The following is a 27,515-nucleotide window of genomic DNA, read 5'->3' as shown; positions in this document are numbered from 1 at the left end:
CTAACTCTATTTTGGTTTGAAACGACGGGCGAATCGGACGCGATTTTTGGACCGGATTATTATTTAGGTTGTTACGTTCTCTTCGCGGTCGTTTCTTGTTTCTTTGTTTCGTCGGATTTTCGCGTGTGCAGCGAGCAGGCAAAACTAATCATACATAATCATACATTTTCGTGGAGCAAAAACACACGGCAAATGTAAATGTTTGATTATTTTCATTTAAAACGGAGCCAAACAACTGTTTATGTGTATGTGTGTGAGTGCCTATGTGTTGTGTGAGTTGGCTGCGTGTTTGTGTGGAAAAGTGAAAATGCTATTTGGGCCATAATTGTATTGAAATTCTTAGCAACAACAATCGGCACCTCAAATTCGTGGCAAAAAAAAATTAAAATTAAAGAAAAGGAAACGAAAACGAAACAAAACAGAAACAACGAAAAAGGTTCAGGCAAAGATGTGAAAAAAAAGTGAGCGGCGATGGGATTTTTATGTGGTTGCTGTTATGTGGTGACCAAGTGAAAAAGCTCTTAACTACATAAATAAATATTATTATTCGATATTATAAAAAAAGGCATTTTCTTCTATCTCGCTCGAACTTGCTGCCTGACCTCGGTTATCATATGTTCTTTCTCTCTTGTTGTTCTTGTTGTTGCTTCGAATGCGCTGCAACATTTTGTATTGTTGCTATGCTAAAATTTGTTTTCATCCCCGCGTAAAAATAGTTTTGAATAAAATATAAAACGAAAAATTCCCTACAAAGGCAAGGAAAAATTTTCCCAAAACAAATCAATTGAACGGAAAATAAAAGAGCAAATAAATCCACGTATACGCTTTTATTGCTATTGTTTTATTGGGTAAGTTTTTTCTGTTTAAATCAAGTTACCATATTAAAAATTGCAAAGGCAAAAGTCGGAGGGGAAAAAAGCATAATAAACCACAGACGGCGGCAATCTACAGAAAAAACAAGTTGGTTGCCAAGAACCAGTTAAGCGTTGCAGACCAACTGCCCCGCCCCCCGCCTCCCAAATATGATGACGGGTTTTTTTTACCTGCCCCTCTCGCTAGCTCTGCCCCACACACACAGCTTCCGATCGTTCTGGCTTCTCGCCTTCTTTTTCTCTCTTCGTCTCACCGGCATTTAATAAAAGGCAAACAGATTCAAACAGTCGTGGTTTTTACTTCACTTCTTTTCTGCGGCTTCAGATTTCTTTGCACATTGCATTTGAGATTCTTTGAACCACAGTGCACAGTGGGATTAAAATATTAAATATTCTGTAAAGGGCAAGGGTGAAATATACCCCCCACATGGTTAAACTATTTGAATCTAATTTTAAACGCGACTTCATTTTTTCGGCGGTATGGGAGAAAAATAAAATAATTTATTACTCTGCTAGAAGAATCCATCTAAAAAGTACCATTAAAACTTTCTTGTTTTTCTGCAATGTTACGTCAACTCTTAAAAACCAGAATTTGTTTCCGAATATTATCCAAATTTTCCATTATTAAAATTTATTCTTCATCGCAAAATTAGTAAATAAGTGGTTTTTTTGGAACCTTTAACAATAAGAATAAAAAAAATGTGGGTAATTGTAAAAGAAAGAAAAAGATCTGTCAATACCATTAAAAGTAATAAAGAACTAAGCAAAATGATTTGAACTATGTATACAGAAAAGAATAAGATAAAACATGTTTCTGATCAAAATTGAAACAAATAGCAGCTGTCAAAAATTTTTAAGACGTACCTGAGGTGTAATCCAGTTTTCGAAGCGGGAAAGAAAACTAAAGCCCTTTTACCTGTGACATGATTAAAATTCCATCAGTGCGTACTTTTTATAGCACTATTTTCCGATGTTGTAAAGACCAAAGGTGGTTACTTCAATTGGGTTTGGAATTTTGGGTTGTAAATGGAAATTTTAGGCCCTTTTCGTGTAATATTTTCTTAACAGCCACCACTGTGCGATGTCTTTTTTAGTATTTCTTCAGCTATCTCCCTCCATTTTTTCTTCTATTCAATTGAGTTCAACGGTAGTTGACGTTACTCGCTTGCTAATTGCAGTTGAGAGAAAAAAGAGAGAGCAAACAACAACTTTTAACTGTTAGTTGATGCGTTGTTTGCTCGTTTGTCTCTGTTTCATGCAATCTATTAGTCGCTCTCCCTCGCACGCCCCCACTCTCTTTCTTTGTATTTTTTCTCTGTCGCTCTCGTTTGCTCCAGGTACCGTTAAGACAGAGCTTGAGGCAATTGACTCCGATTCGCAATCCGCAACTCGCGATGCAGTGGAAGCGAAAAAAGCAAAAGACGAAGCAGAGACAAAAACCAACAAAAACGAAACAACGGAAGCAGTAGACTTATCTCCTGTTTTTTTACAGTTTAACGGCGCTGATTATGGTTGGCTTAGTGCTTTTTCGATGTTTATAGCCCAAATTTACCCACTGTTTGCGACGTGTCACACGAACAATTGATACTTGCCGTCAGTAGAATAGAGCTACCCATAAATTATTGGAAATTTATATTATATTTTGCACATTCTAATGGATAAACTAAAAAAATATTTCGTTTTGTGTATTTTAGTTAGAAATCTAATATATCAAAATATCTTTGTATAAAAACGTGTCATAAAATTTCTAAATTATTTATAACAAAAACTGCACCTAATTGCATTATTGAATTATTGCGCAACTTTTAGTCCAAACGAAACACTCCCACATTATCGAGTATTTAGATCAACTAATTAAAGGTTTTTTAGTTGATTGCTAGTCACTACTTGTGTTGGCAAGTATCAAAGATATGAAAGATTATTCTAAGTGCTAATATTTAATCCACTTTGCCCGAAGTTTTTTTTACATTTGAGAAATGTGGGAAATTCCTGTGGCTTATCACGCAGATCCCAAGGGTAAAACCCTAAGATTTGTCCGGGAAATGGGATTCGGATTTGAAATTTAATTTATTTTTCTTTTTATTAAAAAAACATTTCTTGTTGCTGGAAATACGTGTTTTTTGATAAGCGAATTCCGGGGAAAATGCCACTTGTATCTGGGTGTTCGAGTACGTGGCTTGGCCACATCGCGTGGCTTTTAGCTGCGTGGTCTTATCACTCCGTCAGCTGTCAGAGAGAGCTCTATTCATATATAATTTTAATGACTTCAGTATACAGAATATTATTTATATACTATATATATTAAACATTCAAGTAGCATAGCCACACTTTTGGCTCATTTGTAGCTATCGCTGGCACTCCAGCAAATATGTTTACGGTTTATTCCTGGCCTAACTTAATTGATTACACATTGCGCTCTCATGGTTCTATTGCGAATTGGGTTTCGTTTTTTTTTTCGATTGGATAATAATATATGCGATCGCATGGATAGGCCTCATAAAACTTCCTGCTGTCATTATGATTTGTGCTTTGGATTCGGTTATCGCTTAATTTATGAGGTATTTCTTATCTTTGGCAGTTTTCTTTGTCTTTTCATTGTGACAAATAAGCTTTCTTCGACTTCCTTTCGAAAATGTTAGCTATACCATATTTGCAAATAAGTTTTAGTACTTTGTGTTGTATAAATATGAAACAATTGGTCGGTTTATTTGCGCAACGGCAAACGCTGACAAAGTCTATAAATAGGTTAAAGGGAAATCAGATTTGTTTACCAAACAAGATCAAAGTAATATCATGGAATCTATAAACTATGCATTTATTTAGACCACATACCATAAATCTTTACCAACTTCAAATTGATTCAATGTTTATTTTGGCAACTTTTGTTTAGCTTATCGCATCCTGTGCAATTTATAAGACTTTTTCTGGGATTCTAATTTATGACCGCAATTTTGCATTTGTCATAGGATATAGGTTTTCGACGTTCATGCACTTAAAATAAGTTATATGTTCAAATAAAAACTTCTAGATTGCACCTTTTAAACTCATTTTTGAATTTGCCTTATTTACAATTGCTTGTCGCTTTTTCTGCCCTTTCTGGTTCAAAGAAAACAAAATGTTTTCCCTTACCTCCCATTTTATACCCACCTTTCTGCAATTAACTTTAATGACTTGCGATTGGGAAGGTCCAAGTGGGGTGGCAAGTGGCAACAGGCAGATGCCTATTGCTTTATTAGTTACTTAGTTCGTATCGAAAGCCAATCGATCTCTGGCACCGTTGCAAATTAAGAAGGAATGCGAATAATTGAATACATTAGTATGGTAATTTAGGTTCGAGCGCCTTGCTTAGGTCAAAGCTTCAATCAGGCGAACATTAAGTGTAGGTGCACAGCTGTGCGCACTTATTGGTGATGGATGCGTGAGTCGTAATGGCTTTTAACCCGATATATTTAGTGTAAGATAAATAGATGAAAGTCAAAATTAGGAAAAACTTCTTTTTTTAAAATGTTAACCACTCTTAACTATTATCATTATCAACATATTATGATAAACTTTCTTAATATCTAACTTCGATTCGTTGTCACGAGCTCTTCTCCGTCACAAAACTTAGCCCTGTCTGTCAACTGCGGTGACGATGTAATTGAATAGATAGCAGCACACCGAGTGGAGGCGCCCCCGTCAACAGTTTCTAATTAGTTGTGAAACTTTGTTGCCCCTTCGCCGCCCATTGTGGTGGTGGAGATGGGCGGTTTTTTTTTCCTAGCCTGAAATTTTTGTCTCGTTGACGCGAATATTCTCAGAGTGTTGGAAGTTTTCTCATGTCAAATGCCGAAGCATCGTAAATTTCAGACTCCATTGTTCGGACTCACAAAGATGCCTTAATTAAGCAGACCACTGAATTAGCATACGAACGATTTTATGGGGAAAATATATATAGATAGAGATTTGCTTGCTATTTGTCGTGCTGTTTGACTTGTAGTTAGTTTACTTACTGAACTTTAAAAAAATAACTTTTTCTCGTAAAGTTTTAAAGTCAAAGTTTTAAACATATTTCAAGTGAGGTGCGCAAATACATTAATTCGTTGATATATTCATTCTTATCGGTGGAAATAATTATTCATCGCTCAGATTGCAATATCAATTATACGCCCCGCTGTACGGGCATTAATATCTCGACTGGAAAAATGGCACAACAGCTGGCACCGAAGTGAACCCGATAAATACATTTTTCAGCTTTTAACTTAATGACTGGAAAGAACCATGCTTATGAAAGTGGAAGCTACTATTAATATCCATTGGAAAATGTAATAAAAATAATAATAAATTATAGAGAATAAAGAAGATACATTGCTCTTTAGTAGAATTGTTTCAAAAATAAATAAATTTTTGAAATATTTGCACATTGTATTTGTAAACAATTGGCACGAATTTACCATTTGAACAAATGGTTTTGTTCAAGTTTTGATAGATACGTATAATTGTACAGCGTGAAACAATCGGTAAACAATACAAATTTGCGCATTAAATTAAAGTCTGTAAATATTGCAATACGATTGAAAAAAGGTTGTAGTTGAAAAACTTTAACCAGTGAACTTTTGATTATCCAACTTTAATTGTTTTCAAATAATTTGGTAATCTTAGATTTGACTCATTAAATATTTGAAAGGCTTTAACCTAGCATTTTCAAATTATAATAATTACTAAACATATTGTTTGCCTGTCCGCTTTATATGTATATATAATTAATTTATAATTGGCCTGACCATAAATGCGTTTTCAATGCAAGGTCGCCAATTGATTGAACTAAAGTGAGCACTGAAACGAAAAATATTGCCCAAGCGATTTTAAATATTAATGGCTAAAGCGATTCTTATGTGAGTTTTTCACCTCGTCGTCAATGGCGTTTTCAATCGTTTTTCTCTCTGAGTTCAATAACAATGACAAATGGGCATCTAAGACATCTGGCGTCTGATGTTTTTTTTTTTTTTTATACTTTGTTTCTATTGAAAATGCAATGAACTTTACAGCAAACAATTGCCATTTATTTTTATCTCTGGCCCGCTCCCGTTTTTTCTTTGGCTTTTCTTCGACTTGTGAGTATTTCGATTACCGTTTGTGGTAATCGCACCCGGTTTTGGGCTTGGCCTGTTGGAATTGTTTATCTCCCTGGTTTATTTCGCATGTGCGTGGCTAAAAATAATTTTAATTTTGTTATTGCCGCCTCTGCTGCTGCTGCTGTTTCTGCTGAAAGTATCGACAACCGCAAAAAAAAAAGAAGCTATAAAAGCCAGATACGGATACGTCGTTCCCATAGATACAAAAGCACTTTGAAGTTGACCATTGAAGGGGCTTCCACTAATTAGCCAAAAAGGGGGGACTCGAGTAAACTTATCTGGCTGGCCGCCTTCTTGAGGTCGTTTAACCCATCGGGCAAGTAAATAAATCAAGTTTTGGCACTCGAAAGTCTTTTCTTATAGCTAGCTCGTAAAACGAAAAGAAAGGAAAATTAAAAGTCCCAGACAGACTTGGTAAAAGTTTCGTTCTTTTCACTATTGTACTGTCTGTATTCTTCATTCTTGTCTGGGCGCTGGTTTTTAATGGTTCTTTGCCATGACAAAGTCAAAAATCCAATGAAAGCTTAATGACTAATACCTATTACTGGTTCGAACTACGAAAAAGGCAATAGAATTTAATCCCGGACAAATTTCAGCCAAGAAAGTTTTTCATTTCGCTGACTGATTTATGATTTACCGAAAATGATTTTTACTAATTTAAATCATATAAAACGAAGGAAATAAGAAAGAAAATGTATAGCTAAACTCGGTCGTGTGCCAAATTCATTTTTAGCTTTCTTCTGCCCACTGAAGAAACTTTGGGTATATTCGTAAATATAATGTACATATATAGCAGCAACCGCAATCGGATGTACATATATGCACATGTACGATATATATTTGGCAATTGTATTACGCCATTGGGGCAAGTTTGGTCTTCGGAATGGCTTCCCAAATTAGTTCTTCGCCCATTGAAAAATTAAATTAAATGTGAATTGAATGCTGTTAAGTTGTATTTCATTGATAAAAGACCGAGAAAGTTCTTGGTTTGATTAAAAATGTTGCAGAGGGAGAAAAATAAAGAAGTTCATTTCCAATGTAATGGCTTTGAAAAGTAAACATTTCAATTTACTCATACTGACTGCTCATACTAATTAACTCTAAACAGTGCGAGGTATGGAAAGTTTAAAATAAATTTTTTATCGTCTAACTCGCTTGGCCATGAGATTAACAAATTATGTGCATAATAATAAAATGTTTATATAAACATGTGGAAAATATGGTTAACTCTTTGTATGTAAACATATGTAAGAAGTTCATTTACTTTATTTTTCTTTTCTTGTTCAGTTTCTAGTTTCTCAGATCTCTGCGACTTGATTTGATTTCTATAATAGAGACCCCTTCTTTATGTGGCATCTGTTCGTTGAAGGAATGTAGATGAATGCATGGCTACTGTTCAGAACTTCAACACTCTTCAACCAATCGAATCATATGAATTGCCCTTATCTGGCCATTGAAACCATTTTTTTATATAATTATAATTGCTTCCAAGCTTAAGAATTTATTTTTGGAACAGGAAGTGGCACGGACTGAAACGTAGATACCAGTCAGTCGGGGTAAAACATTTGCAAATTTGAAAGAAGTTTCCAATAATAGTCGACCTTGCTTTTGACACTTTTGACAGCTTAAAAATCAAAGTTCAAGCCCAGTGTGAAAAATGCCTTTTATTTCGGACACCTTGAACTTTTTTTTTTCCTTAGTTTTGTCTTATTTTTTTTCTGTCAATGCGGCAATCGATTGAGCTGAAAAATCTTGAAAAACAGCTGTGTGCCCACGAAAAACAAAAACGGAGGGCACTACCCACATGTAGGTTTTGGAGTATCAAGCTGCCCCCATGCCCTGCACCCGCGTTACGCTTGACCTTGTGACGGCGGGTCTTAGTGCCCGCTTCTGCTCTTTTCGTGAGGTTTTTGGGTTGCTGCCTCTTGGGCTTATCGGAAGCCCCCAAGTCTCGAATCAAGGGCAAGCTTTAAGCGCGCGTTTTCATTATTATTTTTCGTTTTTATATTTTTATATATATTTTTCGGTGGTTGAGTGCGTCGAGCGGGTTCGATAAACTTTTGGGCAGCAATTAACCAGACTCGTTATGTTTTTATAGCTCCGAATGTAATTTGTAATCCGATTGCTCGGTTTTCCAATTTACTATCTCATACTTTTACCCTTTCGAATTGCTCGTTATCTTAAAAATTGGATATTCATTTTTTTATGCTTTTCCAAGTAAATATCTTAGTACAAAATGCAGACTCATATTGGCTATGGTGATTCTTACTAATATTAAAAGTGTTGTTTAGGGAAGTTGCTTGGCAGATTTTTCATGTTCTTGCTTGCTGATTTAAGTTTTACGACTAAGAAATATGAGTTTTCTTATTCTTAGAAACATTAAAAAATAAAGTCATTAAAATGATGTATCCTTGAAATCTTAATATAATATACATAAACACCAGGAACTAGCCTTATGAACTAAGAGAAGAATTAATACCATCTTCAAGGGTTAAAAAATTCCACGAGCCCTTATAAAGAATAATATATTTAAATAAGTACAAACTAATAATAAAAATATTTAATAACTTGTTTATTTTCATTAACTTTCAGGTGGTCATGGCCTCTGCAAATAAGGTGTCAGTGCGGACACCCCCAGCATTCGTGTCCAGGTGCTAGGATCAGACTTTTAAAACCACTTGGTATATCGCATTTGGAGTTCTCTCTATCTTTGGTTACAAACTCCCATATACACTGAGAGATAATCTGCAGATAATACATACATATCCGAGGTAGATCGTGGCCAGGCCGAAGAATTTAATCTGATGGTTGTGGCTCGCGAAGATGCCTTCAGCGAACACGGAAGACTTGCGGCGAAAGTTTCTAGTAGTGCAGCAACAGCGCTCAGCACCGCCCAATTTATCTGGCGATACACTGTCATCGGGGATTCCCAATGCCAGTGCCAACTCCGCCACCACCAGCCTGATGATGACGACGTCCACGGGTCTGGCTGGAGTGGCAATGGGACCTGGAGAGCCCGAACGAACCTATGTCTTTCCAGGCGGCAATCCTGTAGTAGGTAGCGCACCTGGTGGAGGGCAAGGCATACCCGGAGTAGCCATGGCGGCACCGTCGAGAGGTCATGCTCGTTCAATTAGCCATGGCGGAGGAGCAATCGTTGGTGCCAATGGACGACCCATAAAGTCAGCCATGAAGGGTCATCAGCGAGCTTTTTCACAGGGTCAAATCACAGACTCACCACCTGGAACTGCAGCACCAGCGGGCAGAGGTCACAGTCGAGTGGGATCTAAAACGGATTTCATCCTGCCACCGGGTCATAAAGAGGAACCAGCAAGAGAACCCTCAGCGCCAACCTCAGCAGCCGGGGGGCGTGGCCACTCTCGGCAAGCCTCCCGATCCGAATCGATATACACACTCCGGCGTACAGAAGCTCCACCCTGGTGGAAACGCCTCAGTCTATGCAATTACAACACCAGCGATAAGTTCGAGGAGCGGAGCTATCGGATGGTGGTTCCCAATCACACAGTGCCACCGAAGACTCCCAAGCGGGATCACCCCAATGGACAGTTTGTGGGCAACAAGATACGGACGACCAAGTACACGTTGCTCTCGTTCATACCTAAGAATCTGCTGGAGCAGTTCCATCGCGTGGCCAATTTGTACTTTATCTTCATTGTCCTGCTTAATTGGGTGCCGGAAATTAGCGCCTTCGGCAAGGAGGTGGCCATGATACCGGTGCTTTTCGTTCTGGGAGTGACGGCAGTTAAGGATCTTTTTGAGGATCGGAGGAGAAGGGCATCGGATAAGCGGATAAACAATACAACCTGTCGGGTGTATGATGGGTGAGTGAAATATATTCATTTATAGAAATGCAATTTCTCTTCGTTAATGAATATCGAATTGTTTTTGATTCACCTTCTGATTCATAAATACATATAGACAAGGAAAAATATGATAGGTTAGACGCTGCCACAGTCATATATTCGATAAAAGATAAGAAAATACTTAAATCCCTTCAGTGATAAACTTTTCATTCACAATATCAAATTGAAGGACAAATACAGAAGACTTTGATAGGTTAGGCTAAGCCATGGTAATAAATTTGATAAAAAGGTAATGAAAATCGGATATTTAAAGGAAAATCCAAGGCGATGACGTTATAGCACTTTAATGGACTAAATAAATCATAAAACACGTTCGAAGCCAACAAAAATTTAAATAAATTTAATTATGCTTCAAATTTATTCACCAAAAACCCGTTTAAACCCACAAATAATATTGTCAATAATGGGAGGCAAGTGTCACACACACACATAAGGCCCCGACACTTGCCCATTATACCTCACAATTTCCCCGGCAATTTGTCAATTTCCCGTTAGGAAAACTTTCCAGAAGTCTTTTGTGAAAAGTAAACCAAAGCAAAAACATGACTCCCGGTGGTTTGCCAGATTTCAGATTTCCGATTTAAAAGAACCCTCCGGGCTATGACAGATTTTTAACAAGCCACTTGGCTTGCTTGGTTGTGCTGGCTCCTCCTAGCCCACACCATCGACGACCACTGGTTGCTGGATGGAAATTGTTCGGCTCGTCTGCGATTCGTTTGGTATACATATTTTAAAACGTGATCTAGAAATCGATAAACTGTCAGGAGAGCAGAAGCAACCACGGCAAACAACAGCAACAATAACGCTGTGTAAACTTTCCCTCACTGTTTGAACTAAACTTTTACCCTCCCTGCCGCCTGCCTGCCTGTCTGCCTGCCCCCTTTCTTTTTATTTCACTTCGACTGTCTCTTTTCTGCCGTATCTTGGGGTTTGGGCTTTTGTCCCACATTTGCGCGTGGTTGACGCATACTTTTTACCTGTCCTCACCTTTCGTTGGCCAGACTTTCCAACCAAGTGACAATTTACTTGCATTGCACGTGTACTTACACTGGAAAAAAAACCACTATCCTAAATAAATGCAATGAATAGCTTATACACGCAATGTTTATATCTAGTTGATTCCGAAATTGTATTATTCTTTTTTGTATTTAAATTTGTAGTGATAATGATGCGAATATTAGTAAATGCATTTAACTTTTTTTTTGCTGGTTTTCCACTTCAATTGTTTCAAATTATAGTATTTCCCTGGTTTTCAGCTTGTTTTTTCATTTCAATTGTTAAATTAGCTTCCCGTTTGTGCAAGAAGTCGCTAGCCAAAATATCCCAGCAAAAAGACAATGGGCTCAAGTAAACTCAACAATAACATTTTTTTCTCTTCATAAAAATCCATGAAAATCTATCTTTTTGCCCTGTGTGCTGACCATTGAACTTACACATTGTTGTTCCTAATTATATTTGCATTTCCCTATTCTCTTTCCCGCTCTTTGGACAATTGTCATAAACCAAAGCGATTTTGTTGTTCGCGAAACGTGTCTCGCACAGTGGTTCAAAAATGTTCAAAACTAGTTAGAATGTAAAAAGAAAATAGTTTTAAAACAATAAAAGCAAAAAAATAAAAACAATTTTTTCATAACTTTGAAATTCATCTGCAGAATTAGTAAAATTTGGTTTCAAGAACTAAAGTCAGTTGGAGTCTTAAAGAATTTTTTTTAATTAGTGTGAAAACTCAGTTATCAAAATATTATTATGTTGTTTTTAAATATTAAAAATCATTTAAATATTAACAAAAAACGAACTAAATACAGTATTTAAACTATTTGAGCCCACCACCCGTCCTTTTGCCAAGTTGCCGTTCACAAAAGCTGCACGTTACATGCAAATGACACGCATACGCGGCCCACTAAATATGGCAGTTGGAGCCAACCAACTGGACAACTGACTCACAATCCCCGGTTCGAGGCTGAAAACCTCGGCACAATGAGGCAGCAGCGAGTCTGTAAAAACAGGCCTACCTACCAAATAGTTATATATACATATATATATATATACCAGTGGGGGCAGCATTTCCAGTTTAACGGCCCTGACCATCTCACGCTTGTACGATTTTTGTCCACGAATCGAATTCAAGACCATGTGCAATGATCGCCGAATGAATCATAATGGCGAACTTTAATGGGAGTGCGAACTGCTTGAGGTGGTTTCTTTGCTCCATCTTTCACTCTGTCATTGTGATTACGAATGAAAAATTTTATTGGATCAAGGTGAACTGAGGAATACTTTAGATTGTGAAATATATAGAGATTTCATTTGAAAGGTTTCTTTTTGTGCTAAAATTTCACTTTAAGCGTCGTGTTAATTGCAGGCAAATCGAATCGTTTTTGATGTGCTAAACGGGTGATTAAACCCAAATTGAAGTGTGAAAAGTCTGTGAATTTAATTAATTCGAAAATCAATTCACACAATCAGGAACAAAAATCACAAATACGTAATCAGGAAATAATTAAAGGTATTGTTTAAGTGAAAAACAAATGAAATTCAGTAGGTTTGCTAAATAAACATGATCAACAGTGTTTGTAGTTTAAATCCTGCATTGCTGTTTATTAACTATTTTGTTTAACTTAAAAATGCAAAAATCCAAGATGACTCAAAAGTAAACCAGAATTTGTGATTCATTCTTGGCTTCTGCTCTTCAATTGCCTTTGATATGTGAAGGGTTTTTTTTCACATATTCCATTTTATTTATTGATATGCCCAGCAAAAGAGTCATCTCTGAAATGGTGCAATAAATTTGCAATCAAGCTTCTTTGTGCTAGTTGACGGCAATCGGAAAATACTGCCCACAGCAAGAAATTTTCACAACGTTTATCATCGAAGTGAAGACGACGAGGTCAGCCCATCGCATTTTCTGCTATATAGTCGAAAGATTTCCGCTTACAGAACAAAAAGTTGCACTTTCTTACCTTATATAAGAAGACATTATGCAACGTACTCTCGAGCATCTGGCAATCTGAATGATGTAAGATTTTTCTGGAATTAAGCGGAAACCGTAAACAATTTCCACTCACTGCAACTCGCCAATTTGTAAAATATAAATTTTCTTCATGATTATTTATTGCTTTTCGTAAATACTAAAGAGCAAGATTTTTGCGAAATTGCAAATGCATTTTGGGCCAGGAAATCATCAAGAAAATTCCATAAATATTAATGAGAGAGAAAAGCAAACTTTAAAATCAACAGTTTTATGTTAGCTAAATGAAATGAAGGTTGTTAAATATTATTTACGAAAGGTTGATTCATGCTAAACGTGCGCTGTAGAGTGCCTTAAAATATAAAATATTAACGAGAGTTCTACATTAGTTACACAAATCAAAGCACGAATAAAGAATTCTGTTTTAAACTTCTTGACTTTTGAACTTAAGTTACCTTGAATAAGTTGAGTAATGATATTAAATATTAATGCCCTCATTTTAAATTCCCTTAACAGAAAAGTGCCTTTAAAGGTTAGATACTAACAATAGTTACGACTTTGTTACCAAAACGAAACAAAGTATGAAGAAACTTTATTTCAACTTCTTAAACTTGAACTTGACTTAAATTGAGTAATGATATTAATAATCAATGGCCTCATTTAAAATTCCATTTGAGCGCACTTTCTGTAAAAAAAAAACTTTTAAAACTTTAATATCTGAATATGTCGGAATGAACTTTTCTGTAACTGTCAGTTTTGAGTTGGGCGTGAATCAGCTGCTGATTCTCTCAGATGTCATGTGTGCACTTTCACCGAAACTGCATGAATATATTCCAAGTGTTGGGTCAACATCACAGACCAGGTAGGTGTATGATTCTGGTTCTGGTGTTGAGGTTTCTGCATTAAATATAAATCACGGCCATCAAGGTTGTGGGCAGAATTTGTGTGGGGCACGTTGTGTTGCGGGTTCAAAAACAGAAAAAAAGAGAAGAGAGAACGCCTAACCTTGAAAAGCTATCATGATATGACCGCAGAGAACTGTATAACCGAATGTATCTGTCGGATGTGGTTCTAAAGCCAGTTAGATGATGGTGATGATGGTGATGATCATCGGAATGAAAATATGACAGACCCCAGATAGCTATGCTCTACTGGGGCGTATCTGTGTTCTTGTGCCATTTCGTTTTTTTTTGGGGTTTTATCTGGTCGATTGTTTATTGTTTGATCGCAGTTTGGTAAAAGGCTTAAGTTTTTGCCTACACACACATACGAATACAATGTAAGTCCAAACTCATGACATTGAAAATGCTAAAATACAGCAGCAACACAGAGACAAACGGGTTTTTCATACCCCATTCAAGCAAACCGGTTGGCAATCATCGTTTACTGCCTCAGACCCAGACTTAGTCTCAATCTCAGATCTCAGTTCCAGCCTGAGAGACTTATATACCATATACAACGTCTAGCAAGAACCACAGTCTCTCCATCTCCATTTCGGCCGGATTCCCAATCTCGGTTGAGGCTAAACCTGATGCCCCTGCAAAGAGCCGGCTGGCCATCTAATGGCCATGTTAACAAACCCCTCAGAGACCATTAACACCGTGCTGCAATTGTCAGTTGTTGTGCGTTTGCCGTGTGCTGTTGGTCAAGTTTTCCGATTTGTTTTCTGTTTTCTTCATATTTGTTGTCTCTGCAGTGGTTTTCTTGCAGTGTCACTGATCCGGTGGCTTGTTTTCCAACTCTGTTGGGTTCAAGTAAAGCCAAAGCTCAGGGTAGAGTCTTGCCGAGGGACAAGTTAGTTGCAAAATATGGTCAGCCAGGTGATGACTTTTGATTTAGACATAGACAAGTGCAGAAGTACATCTTGGCCAAAGCGTAATAATCATGATTTGTGATTTGGTTTTGTAACAATTATTTTTAGTAGCAACTAACAAAGATATCAAACTAGCTAAAAGCAGGAACAGAAAACCTTATCTATCTAGAATAACTGATTATGTTTTTGTGTTTCAACTTTAATTAATGGTAAAGTGTCAACTGATGTAATTTTTGCAGTTATCGGAACAAGTTCTAGCTCTATATATAGCCTAAGTTAGATTTATCGTCTGGCTTTGACGTTTGTTAACCTTGTAGGGAAAATTCCAAGCTAACTCTTTGCAGAGCAATGGAGACACTTGAGATAATATTTGATCAGTTCCAATGGCATACGAGGTGTGTTCAAAAAGTAAGGTGACTCTTCAAATTTCGCGAATTTCAAATTTTTCGATTATCGAAACCTTTTAGAAGTTATACGAGTTGTGTTCAAAAAGTAAGGTGACTTTTCAAATTTCAAATTTTTCAAATTTTTCGATTATCTTCAGTTTTGGGAACAAGAAAAAGTCACATGGGGCCAAATCCGGTGAATATGGTGGCTGAGGCATTATTGTGGTGTTGTTTTTGGCCAAAAAATCCAAATCCTTTGATCCATATTTTTCGATAGCAAAAAATCGCCGAGCTCGCAAAATAACTTGTAACTTTACGCCTCTCACAACCAAACAAAAGAGGATGTTCCATTGAAACTTGGTACAGATGTTAGGGAAGAGTGTACCAATATAACAAAACAAAAAAATCGATAATCGAAAAATTTGAAATTCGCGAAATTTGAAGAGTCACCTTACTTTTTGAACACACCTCGTACATACCTAGATAGAAAATTAAATAAAAAACTTAAGAAATATCACGCACAAGAACTTTGAGATTATGAAGAGTTAAGTAAGTAATTTTATTTCGATTTTGAGCTCATGTAAAGCATTTTATGTTTATTTGGTAACATCAAACATCCTTTGATTAGTTTGCAAATATCAATAGTGTAAATATCCGGGTACTCCCTTGGTCAACATTACCTGAAATTCCAATAGATCATTTGAATGACATTAGTTGTTAGCTGAGGCCAAGGGAAACAGAGAATGTGATTGTTTGATAACAATTTGACAGGGCCAAGCGGAAGACTTTATTTGCTTGGTATTTGTTTCACAATATTCAATCATCAAGGCAGAATGTTCAATACAATATTTACACTCTCAGCCTAGACGTTTCCCTTATTTCTAATATAACATTTCCCCACCATCTTTTTGCCATCAACAAACGTTTGTCAAGTGCAAAAAGTTGTTGGAAGATACAAAAGGAATCTCAGAGATAAATATGCTTGGCCAGATATCAAATGACAGTTTTGAGTAGTTTACTAGGAGGAAAAAACACAAACCAAGGGAACTCGAATGGCTCCATCGACAAATGCCGATAGAGATAGATGAAATATGAGAATGAGTTACTGGGCATTCATGTGCTGAAGGTTTGTGTTGGTTGGATGGCTAGATGGCTGGATGGCTGGACAAATAAACTGACTTTTGTTTGGCCTTTCCCAATAATTGACCTTACTACTTGCATTGCTGGCCGATAATTGTCGTATGAGTTTCGCCCGCCTGCGCCAACATTCCGTCGCCTGGGGAAAAGAGCTTTATTAATAATTAATTTAGACGGGCAATTGAGCGATGGCCGCTAAAGGGGCAGACAAACTATATACCTATATATACTCGTCCATGCACATATGTATATGTGGCCCCCGTCTGTTGGGTTAAGCCAACTTCTCATTACCAAGTCCTCTGTTGCGTGCAACGAGCTAATTACATGACCAAACTGTCTTTTCATTTCTTGGCGACGGACTGGGCCAAAGGTGGGTTAAGTACACACAGACACACTATCAGTCTAGCGGTAGTTTGGGCTCCATTGAACCGCTTTAGGTACCGCCCAACGCCCGCTGCCCACAGCCCACCGCCCACAACTTGTACTTTAATAATGTTTACATGATTGATTCATGCGCGATGGTTCTTAGTCAAGTTAATGAGGCACTGTTTTCTGTTTGAGTGTCAGTGTGCGTGGGCGTATCCTATAACCACTCACCGCCCCCAACACAACCTCACATGGTTTTCAACGCTTCAATGGGCCAACTTTAAAAATGTATTGTGAAAATCACTTGCGTGCTCTGTTTGCTTGACTTTTACCATTATTATTATTTCATTCTCAGTTAAGGAAATGGGTTCGCCGCTTCTTCGCCTTTTGGGTGCGCCTTGAGTGCATTAGCTGAGACCAATAAAGCTCGGAAAAGTCAGGCACAGCATGACGGACATTGCAAGGACGACCTTCAATGTGGTCAGACTTTACGATGTGGGTGGGTTAGGAGTGGAAGTTAAAGTTTCCATTAAAGAAAACAATGTAGCAAGCTGTTGATGTCATTTAAAGCGAAGCAATAAAAAACTTTTTAGAATCACAAAAACACGTCATTCGTTCCTTTCCCAATGAAATATGTCAAGGGAAAACATTAACATAATGAATTATAAGTACCTTTCCAAACTTGACAGTCAGCGGCGAACTTTTCCCCAGCGAATCGAGAGCTGTCCAAATATTAGATATCGATCAGTCCAATTAAATGAACCTACAGGGCAATAGTGTGCATATCAAATGCGTGTAAAAATGTGTTAACTCACCTAGAACCAAGTTCACCATCATTACAGCTACTTGTCATTGTGGCTAGCATATAGTCCATAGTCCGTTGTTGGCCCAACTTTATCTGGGTGAACACATCAGGATGGGGGTTGGGATTTCCGGGGGATATGGGACTTATTAAATGCTGAATTATTTATGACAGCACAGTGCCGGGGGATGATGATCCTGTTGGCAGAGTCCTTCGGGTTATGTTTACACAACCTGGCTAATGCTTCGTTGGCTTTTGCCTAATTTGCTTCTACTATTCAGGTTGGTAGTCTTTGTTTTTGTTTCCCAACAGCTTTCCAAGCTGTCTGGTGGGCCAGTGTAAGTTGTTGTCTAATCGCGGCCGACCCACGCATGTTTACTCTCGGTCTACGGAAAATGCCTTTTAAATAACAACCTTGTCGCAACATGAACTTACATATTAGCTGATAGCAGCCTGTCCATTTCCAAACACCCCCTCCATCTCCTTCCTATTCCTGTTTATGCTCGAGCATTTTATTGACGAAGGCATGCGCAATTGCCACGGCCTTTCTATTGCTTGGCCATGTTATGCGAACTTTAGGAAAATTACCCTACTATTCCCAGGTCCATAACTACCTCAAACGAACATGCATGACCCACTTTGGCCACATAAATTTTCATGTATTCGACGGCCATAGGAGGGAGGCAAAACGGCCAGATGGGAACGCTAAATAATCAAATGCACTGTTCAATACACTGAACATAATTTTCTTACTTTCGTCGAAGAGATCTTCATGGCTAGGTAATATGGCAAACCATGACGTAATTGGCCTACATAAAGTTGAAGCACCTACCATGTGCATTCTGGGTGGAATGTATATAGATCCATGAAATAGCTGTTGCACTAATCTTATCTGTATGCGTTTTTTTTTTATAAAGAAAGACTAACAATCATTACAAATATTCTTGGTCATCATTGATTGAGGAAAACGATCGAGGTTATACTACTGTCATAAAATAAATAGGTTATAAAGTTGATTAGTGACTTTGACATACTTAGTAATTCTTCATGTTATTCATTATGTTGGCTATCTAATAAAGCATAAAGTAAACTTTACGAGTACCGAGTATTGAAACTTTATTAATTAAATGAAACACAGAAAGGGTCGTAGATCAATAACCAGATATACGGGCTTGGGAAATTCCCATGAGTCAGCTAAAGTGCAAATGCCAGCGTGATGGACATCATAAACTTCGATTTCAAATAGAGTAGACCCGTGTAATTTCGCATTTGAGTTAGATCGATACCTTCACCATTTTAATTGACACACTGAAGGGGGAGATATATAGCTGGGGCGTGTGAGAAGCGAATAGAGGGGCGAGAGAAAGAACTAAGTGCCGCTAGGGGGCGTTACCAGCAACACGACCCACATTCTCTCTCCTTCCTACCAGAAAACGAAATCGAAATCGAAAACACCACTTGAATTTGGGTTGCGAAGTTGCGTGAGTTTCACTTTTATTCCGAGTAGCTTCTTTTGTGTATTGAATGGGCAAATAATTCAGCAATCAACGTGCTCATCGTCGAGTTAAACTGGCATTAATTTTGCATTTCTCGAAAACGCCTAATAAATCGAGTCAGGCCCGGTAGGTAATTGCGCTTCGCGAAAACCCCATTAAAGATTCAACAGCTCGAAACGCCCTCGGGGTAAATATGAATCCGCGACTAAAGTGGGGAGGGACCAATTAGGTGACATGCAATAATAAACCAAGACTGCCACAAAAAAGTTGTCTGAGTGAAACCGCCGTCTTCTGCGTTGTTCCTTACAAAAATTTCCCAACTCTGGCTGGATGTCCTCCTCGGGGGATACAAGAGATACTCCGGTGGGGGTGCACTACTCTTGGTTGGTGGCTTGTTAATGGACTTGACACTTGGCCAACAGTTGGTCACGCGCCACAAGACGACGCCCATAATGATGATAATTACAAGACCAACCAGCTGTCACCTTCTTGCCATAACTTGCACTTGTTGTTCCGGCTTGATCCGGTTATTGAAGGTTTTGTTTTGTATCCATAGGAATATGATTAATGACGTCGGCCGGGTGAGTAACGCTTGACCTAAAAACAACATATATATAATATATTTATATATATCAGCAGTGAAAGTGATCATATGGCAAGCTTGGAATTGCAAGGAAAGTGAGAGGGAAAGCAAAATCAAAACAAATCGTGCATAAAAAGAACATCAAATAATTATAAAACAACTGATAAAGTTCCGGTTGTTAAATGGGGATCGTTGCACGGCCCTAAATCGATTTATTGCTCTCGAGTTGAGGATAAGGTGTTGCCCAAATGAGATAAGTGGGTCAATAAATTATATTGGAACCTGAATTAAAAGCTTTATTTTGATAAAGTCAGCATTAGAAACCATTTATTTTTGGTTTTGAGATAAAAATAGTTCCTATAAGAGAACTACAAAAGTTGGAAACAAATCAAAAGATTGATTAAACAAGAAATTAAAGAGAAAAACTAAGAGTGTAAACCTTATCACTTATGATTGATTGCGAAATGACCTAATTCAATTAAGTTATATATAAAAAATTTCTCAGAAATCTAAAGAAATTGCAAAAAATCAGAGAATTGGCTTGGTCAATGGTTAATCTAATAAAGACCTTAATTGTAAAGGTTTAATGGCCCGCTATCGTCATATACAGGAATAAGCCACTTCATAGTGAGCGAATCAATATCTTATCTTCGATAAGACTTAATAAAAATAAGATTACATTTAAAGAACCTGGTTGAGGTGGCATGTTCTTAAACGTGATATGGGAACGAGAACTCTTAGAGAGAACTCTTACAGATTGCAAGCGCACCTGCCAATTAGAGAATTGCATTTAGCCAGGCCAGAAATAAGAGTTCTCGGGAAAGGTGGTTACACAGAGCACAGCGACACAAAACAAATATAATTATAGACGAGTATATAGTTGGTCACCAAAGGGGCTGAAAGGGGTACTCTGGCAAATTGCGTTAGAATGTGCAATCTTGCTAATGACCCAATTAAAAGAACGATGTCCAAAGCTTTCACCGAACGGCGACCTGACCTGTTTTCCTTTTATATTATTTCGTTGTAACTGTGTGCTGACCAGACAGGCTGACAGGCCACATGTCAGAACCGCAATCTGGATGCATGCACTGCAAGGACACTAGACATACAATGACAAAAGAAAAAATGGGGAAGGGGGGCAGGAGAAGCGGTTTGGCCAAGGGTCGAACACGCGACTGTTAAAAATTATATTATTTTCCAACCATAACAATTTCACGCCGGACGTCGTAGTGAACTTGAATGAAATGGAATTGTCCCTGTCCCTGTCCCTGTCCCTGTCCATGTCCATGTCCATGCACTTCCTACTCTCCATTCCCATGGCAAACTCTCTCACTCTTCGCGAACTCTTTCATAAATATCTAAGCAGGGTAAAGATGACGCCATTACATGACTCCCGAACGAGCAGACAGACATGCGACACACGAAATTTAAAAAAAAAAAAAAAGTAAACCATGAAAATTATAGAGGAATACTTTCACGATGACGCAGGGGAAACTCCAGCACCCACCCACACATACCGCTACCACTACCACATCAACATCATCTTTTTACCAAGGTCGAGGCCAAGTGGTGGCACATTATTTTGCAATTTACTTGTTACTTTAATAACCGACCCACATGCAAACCCTGACCGTCAACCTACAGTCTCCCCTCCACCCAACCACTTGTCACATCCCCGCCATTAACAAAGCACTTATCCCAATCCCTGACCTTAGCCTACCCTAAACCACTAACCAAATAACCCAAGCCCAAGCTCAAGCTAACCAAACCAAACCAAAACAGTCCAACTCAACTCGCATGTAAATTGTCTTGCGTGGCGGGCGGACCATCAATGTGTTCATTTGACAATAATTGAGTTTCAGTTATGACGGGCATTCCATGAATATTCCATGGAGCTTATATCTGTATAGGTATGACAGCTTGAGCGACATTTCGTGACCAGAAGCTGACATTTCGGAACCCATTTTGGGGTCTTGATTCTTTGGCATTTTCAAATATTTATTTTAAAAAGATGCAATAATAAAGTTAAACAACAAAATGCAAAACTTTAGTAATGCTATGACTATTTTCCCGAATCTTGGCATTTATAAACTAATCCTTCCCAAAATCATCTGAAATTTTCCAGAAATCCAGATGCTCGATAAGCGAATTCTTATTAAAGAGCTTTAAATATCTTTATCAGCTAAATTTCTATACAATTTCAAAAAAATATTACAAATATATAAATTATCTGAAATTTTCCAGAAATCCAGATGTTCGATAAGCAAATTCTTATTTAAGAACTTTGAATATCTTTATCAGCTAAATTTATATATAATTTCAAAAAATATCACAAGAAAAGTCAGACGGCGGTCCAGAGTTTTTTTTTTCTTATAATTTTTGTTCAATAATTTCCTCATATTATAGATTTATATTCGTGATAAAAGAATACAAAGAAAAAAACTTCTTAAATAATAAGGTCATAGATTTTATTCATTCTTCTCAGTCTAATTTTAAGCTCTTTTTTTCTGATTATGACTTGGATTAAGTGCAAATTATTCGAGCCATGACAGCTAATCTATAACAATTTCTTTCTTTACTTTCCCATACAGAGAGAAGGAGCGTTATAAGAAGGTGAAATGGCAGGACCTGCGTGTTGGGGACATTGTCCACCTGTCTAACAACGAGACGGTGCCGGCGGACATACTCCTATTGCGGACAAGCGACCCCCAAGGGGTCTGCTATATAGACACCTGCGATTTGGATGGGGAAACAAATCTGAAGCGTCGCGAGGTAAGTTCCCAACAATTAGCTAACACAGAAATGCTACGTGATACTATATAGATATTTGTCATTCCTTACACAGGTTGTACGTGGCTTCGAGGAGATGCAAGGCATTTTTGTGCCCAGCAAGTTTGTGAGTCGCGTGGAAGCGGATGCACCGACCACGAAGCTATATAGATTCCATGGGGCCTTAATACATCCAACTGGAGAGCGTGTGCCCATATCGACCGAGTGCCTTTTGCTGAGAGAGAGCAGACTGAAGGTGTGTGAACTTTGACCTGATCTAATTGTGATTTCAGTTAACTTAACATTATATACTTTTTGGTTTCAGAATACGGACTTTATCGAGGGTATCGTAGTCTATGCGGGACATGAAACGAAGTCAATGCTGAATAATAGTGGTCCAAGGTACAAGCGATCCCAGGTGGAACAGCAGATGAATATTGATGTGATATGGTAAAAAATAAGAACAAGAAGTAGATATAAAAGATCTCCATTTAACTATCAATTTTGTAACTTTTACTTGCAGGTGTGTGATAATATTGTTGATATTGTGCGTTGTTGGCGCCATCGGCTGCAGAATGTGGTTGAGTTCGTTTACCCAATTTCCGGTGCCCTATCTGCCTCCGAATAAACTGACTGCCAATATGGAGAGCATGTGGATATTCTGGACTTACATTGTCATTCTGCAGGTGATGATACCACTGTCCCTCTACGTGACCATCGAGCTGTGCAAGATCCTGCAGGTCTTTCACATTCACAACAATGTGGATTTATTCGATACGGAAACTAATAAGCAGACCGAATGTCGGGCTATGAATATCACCGAGGAGTTAGGACAGATCCAGCATATATTTACAGATAAAACAGGTACCCTAACAGAGAACAAGATGATTTTTAGACGCTGCGTTGTCAACGGATCGGATTACAATCATCCGCCTTCGGAGCTAGAAAAGATCTACTCGAAGCCAGGGGCCCCAGCACCCCCACTAATTCCAAATGATAACCTTAATAGTGACATGACACAACTCACACAAGGAGTATATCTTACACCGCATGCCCAACGCATTCAGGAGTTCCTGGTGGTGCTGGCCATCTGCAATACGGTTATTGTGGGTGCCGCCCCCCATCGAGATCTGATGAATGCCAGTGGGATTATCGAAGTGCAGCAAATGGGCAACAGTCCGGCGAATCTAAAGCACGGCAAGCAGCGACAGAAGCTGCTGGCCAGCACCACAACTACGACAACGACGTCTATATTGAATGGACCTGCAGCACAGCAGCAGCTCGTATCTATTCCAGCGGATCGTTATATTCGGCTAGCGGAATCACGATCGGTGACTCCCTCGCCGCCGCCTAATCTGCTGTTTGCGCTGCCTGCCCAGAGCCATCAGCCCACACTTTCACCAATTAGCAGTTCAGCGGAATCGTCACCGAATTCCGAATCGGAATCACCATCACCGCCCATGAAGAACAAGGCTTTGTCCAATAGTATTTCGCCCACAGTAAGGGCCAAGGCCGTAATCAACTCCAAGATTACCAGTATAGCAACCTTCCTGAATGCCAAAACTCAGGGAAAGCGATTAAAGTTGCCGTAAGTGTTTTAATCTTAATGAATTTTTCTTAAATAACTCCATAATTTCCCTTTCTTATTTTCAGTTCATCCAAAACGGAAACGATTTATAGAACCGCCGATGGGCGACCGCTTTACGAGGCCGAGAGTCCTGATGAGTTGGCCTTGGTGAATGCTGCCTATAGCTATGATTGCTGCCTGCTAAATCGGAGTCCCAACCAAATCTTGGTCAGCATGCCCATGGCTGGAGCTACGAGGGAATACGAGATACTCAAGGTACTGCCCTTCGACTCCAGTCGCAAGTGCATGTCCATTGTGGTGCGGCAGATAGGCACTCAGGAGATTGTTTTGTACACCAAGGGTGCGGATAGCTCTATCATGCCCGTGCTGGTGCCCTGCTCTCATAACAGTCCCGAAGGTAAGTGGATATATATCCAATTATATATTTTAAATAATTAATTTTATCTTGTTTTTAGGCATCCTACGAGAACAGACCCAACAGCAGCTAGATCGCTATGCTCGTGAGGGTCTGCGCATCTTGGTAATGGCCAAACGTACATTAAATTCCGCCGATTATACGGATTGGTGGGCGAGGCATCAGGAAATCGAGATGTCACTGGAGAATCGAGAGCGTAGATTACGTGATTCATTCGCGAAGCTGGAAAGCAATTTGACTCTGTTGGGGGCAACTGGAATTGAAGATCGCCTGCAGGATGGAGTGCCTGAGACGATAGCATCGCTACTCTCCGCTGGGATCTCAGTTTGGGTTCTGACTGGTGACAAACCCGAAACGGCCATAAATATTGCCTACTCTGCGAAGCTGTTTACCCAGCAAATGGAGCTCATTAGGCAAGTAAAGTTGTAACATTAAATTGGAATTACTTGGCTAATTTGATTTTCTGTCTTGTTTTAGGTTGACAGCAAGATCCCGCGATGCCGCTGAAACAGCCATAAATTTCTATCTGACTGACATGGAGAATGACAAGGCATCATCCTCGCTGGCCTATGGCCAGACGTTAAGAAAGAAACAGCGGGCATTGGTAGTGGACGGAAAGACGCTAACCTTTATTCTTGATCCAAAGTATGTTTTTAACGCGACTTCATTTCATCAAACAATTAATAACCTTCGTTCTACTAGGTCCAAACTGATTCTACCTTTTCTGCGGTTATCTAAGAGGTGCGCTTCGGTGTTGTGTTGCCGCTCCACGCCACTGCAGAAGGCATACCTAGTCAAAGTGGTCAAGGAGGAGCTCAACTTGCGAACTCTAGCCATAGGTGATGGTGCCAACGACGTGTCCATGATTCAAATGGCGGATGTGGGTGTGGGAATCTCTGGCCAGGAGGGCATGCAGGCTGTGATGGCCGCTGATTTTACTCTGCCCCGCTTTCGTTACCTGGAAAGGCTGCTGTTGGCGCATGGCTATTGGTGCTACGATCGATTGTCCCGCATGATTTTGTACTTTTTCTATAAGAATGCGGTACGTTTCTCAATTGTTGTTACATAATTATAAATCTAACAAGTTTCATATCCATCTTCCAGGCCTTTGTCTTTCTGATATTCTGGTATCAGTTGTATTGCGGATTCTCTGGCCAAGTGATGATGGATCAGATGTACTTGATGCTGTATAATTTGATATTTACCTCGCTGCCGCCATTGGCCATTGGAGTGTACGACAAGCGTGTGCCCGAAGATCTTCTGCTAAAAAATCCATATCTCTATAAAAATGTGAGTTGCCAAGCGAGTTGGATTAATCTTGATTACCATAAATATGGGTATTAGACCTGTTCACAGTTTCAATTTATCCATTAAACCGGCTGCTATGATTACTAAATTTAAAATTAATTACTTTCTGTCATTTCAGGGTCGACTGGGTGTAGCTTATAGACCCCACGACTTCTGGCTGATATTATTGGATGCCCTTTATCAAAGCCTTGTCATATTCTTCGTGGCGCTGTGCGCCTATGCGGAGAGCGATGTAGGAATCTGGGAGTTTGGCACGACGATAACAGCGTCCTGCCTGTTCGCCAATCTCGTGCACTGTGCCATTGAAATACGTTCCTGGGTAAGTCATTTTGTGATCATTTTCTAGTTTATGTATAAAATTAATTAAATTTTGTTTCTATTCCTATTTAGACTGTGCTACATGTCTTATCCATAGTCGTTAGCTTAGGTTCCTTCTACCTCTTTTCGATTGTGTACGATTCGTTGTGCTTGAATTGTTTTGGAGTTCGTTCCTCGTACTGGGTGATCTTTGTGTGCTTTGCATCTGCTGTCCACTGGCTGGTTATATTGCTATCCACAGTGGTAGCTGTTCTGCCACGGTTAGTATTGGATACTAAATCAGTTTAAATGATATTTATTAATTTTTATTATATTTTAACAGCCTGCTCCTGACCACAGTGCGCATCTCGCTGTGTCCCGATGACAGCACAAAAGTTATCCTGCAGAGTAAGCGCGAGCGCAGCAGAGGTGAGGGTTTGTTAGTTACTTGGTCGCGCTCCACGTCAGCCTCATCAATTTATAGGTAAAAAGGCACAAAATTCTTGACTTGACAGCAAGCTGCAACTGTTTTCTTTGCACGATTTAAGTTTAAACTTTTAGTGCATGTCATTTTTTTTGATTGTATCAGTTTATTATGATTTTGTGTCTTTTTATTTGTACGTTGCTTTGCCAATTATTATTACTCATGTATCTTAGCTAAATAAATGTATATTTGTTTTGCAGAATCACCGATTATGGGTCTAAGAATCAGATTATAACAACGATTACCTGATCGAGCGCCAAAATGCAATTCCTCGGCTATCTCAGCAGCAACTAGGATAAGGAACACGACTAGCAATCCCGTAAAAATATCTACATATGTGCTTTCACTCTAAATATGTGGCCTTCGACACCAATTATTAATAATATTTTCCTAGTTAGGTTGATCCACATTGTTCCGTAGATTCTGAAAGCAATTAGCTTAAATGTACTTAGTGACCAATCGAAATAATTTGTTTAGCAAATGATTTGTTGAAGACGTGCTTAGATTTCCGAGTTATCTAGCTGAGTTTTAGTTAAAATGTTTGCCTTAACACTAGATGGAATGCAATTGAAGTTGCAAAATTGCACTTATGTCATAGTTTACTAATTTATTTGTATATAAGTAGAGAGCTAGTGCTCTAGAAACCGAAACCCAACCTAACCGACTATTGTTAAACAGAACCGAAAATACAATGATAATTCATGTGGGTACAATGTACGATTATTTAAAACTAGCTTATAAAATATGTATCACCCTAACAGAAATACTTGACAATTCAAACACAACAGAACTCCATTGGGAGTTCTATGAAAAGGCTGTGATTCTACACTCATGAAGGATATACCTAAGCATAAGATATATATATACACATACCTATAGACCTATAGACTTTTACGTTAGTTTCATTGATTCTATAGTATTGACAGAATTGTTTCTCACCTTCTGTTTCTTAGTTTGTTGTGTGAACAAGTGAATTTTTTACTTTTTTATTGAGACCATGCAATGACAAGTGGTAATAATCGATTGTTGTAATCCATTAGTTGTACTAAACCATTTAATCTACTCGTAGTCCCTCTTCAAAAAGAATAAAATAAGACAAACTCTAAATGCAATTTGAAAATAACTTGGTACGTTAACAGGATGAATACCAGAGAGCAAAAATCGTTAGCTGAATATTTACATTGTTGAAAAGCAAGAAATCATTAAATGAAATAAATGTATATTTACCTAAAA

The 27,515-nt window shown here is 38.5% G+C and overlaps 1 protein-coding gene across 4 annotated transcripts; it reads left to right on the top strand.

Moving 5' to 3' along the window:
* LOC108108348 (phospholipid-transporting ATPase VA) lies at window positions 1–27,515 on the top strand. 4 transcript variants are annotated; one of them, XM_017216400.2, is made up of 16 exons: window positions 1–194; window positions 717–848; window positions 8,579–9,828; window positions 22,013–22,193; window positions 22,267–22,446; window positions 22,516–22,640; window positions 22,714–23,778; window positions 23,844–24,175; window positions 24,234–24,606; window positions 24,671–24,838; window positions 24,896–25,235; window positions 25,298–25,483; window positions 25,620–25,820; window positions 25,892–26,079; window positions 26,142–26,282; window positions 26,483–27,515. In XM_017216400.2, the coding sequence occupies exons 3-16, from the start codon at window positions 8,810–8,812 to the stop codon at window positions 26,529–26,531; spliced, it is 4,548 nt and encodes a 1,515-aa protein (XP_017071889.2). In that variant the 5' UTR covers window positions 1–194; window positions 717–848; window positions 8,579–8,809; the 3' UTR covers window positions 26,532–27,515. The 4 variants fall into 4 exon arrangements, with proteins under 4 accessions (XP_017071889.2, XP_017071881.2, XP_041674959.1 ...); XM_017216392.2 differs by having other exon boundaries at window positions 1–253; XM_041819025.1 differs by having other exon boundaries at window positions 1–848; window positions 26,142–26,227.

Source organism: Drosophila eugracilis, unplaced genomic scaffold, assembly GCF_018153835.1.
Source record: "Drosophila eugracilis isolate 14026-0451.02 unplaced genomic scaffold, ASM1815383v1 contig_445, whole genome shotgun sequence".
NCBI lineage: Eukaryota > Metazoa > Arthropoda > Insecta > Diptera > Drosophilidae > Drosophila > Drosophila eugracilis.
This window is presented reverse-complemented; position numbering and strand designations above follow the sequence as displayed.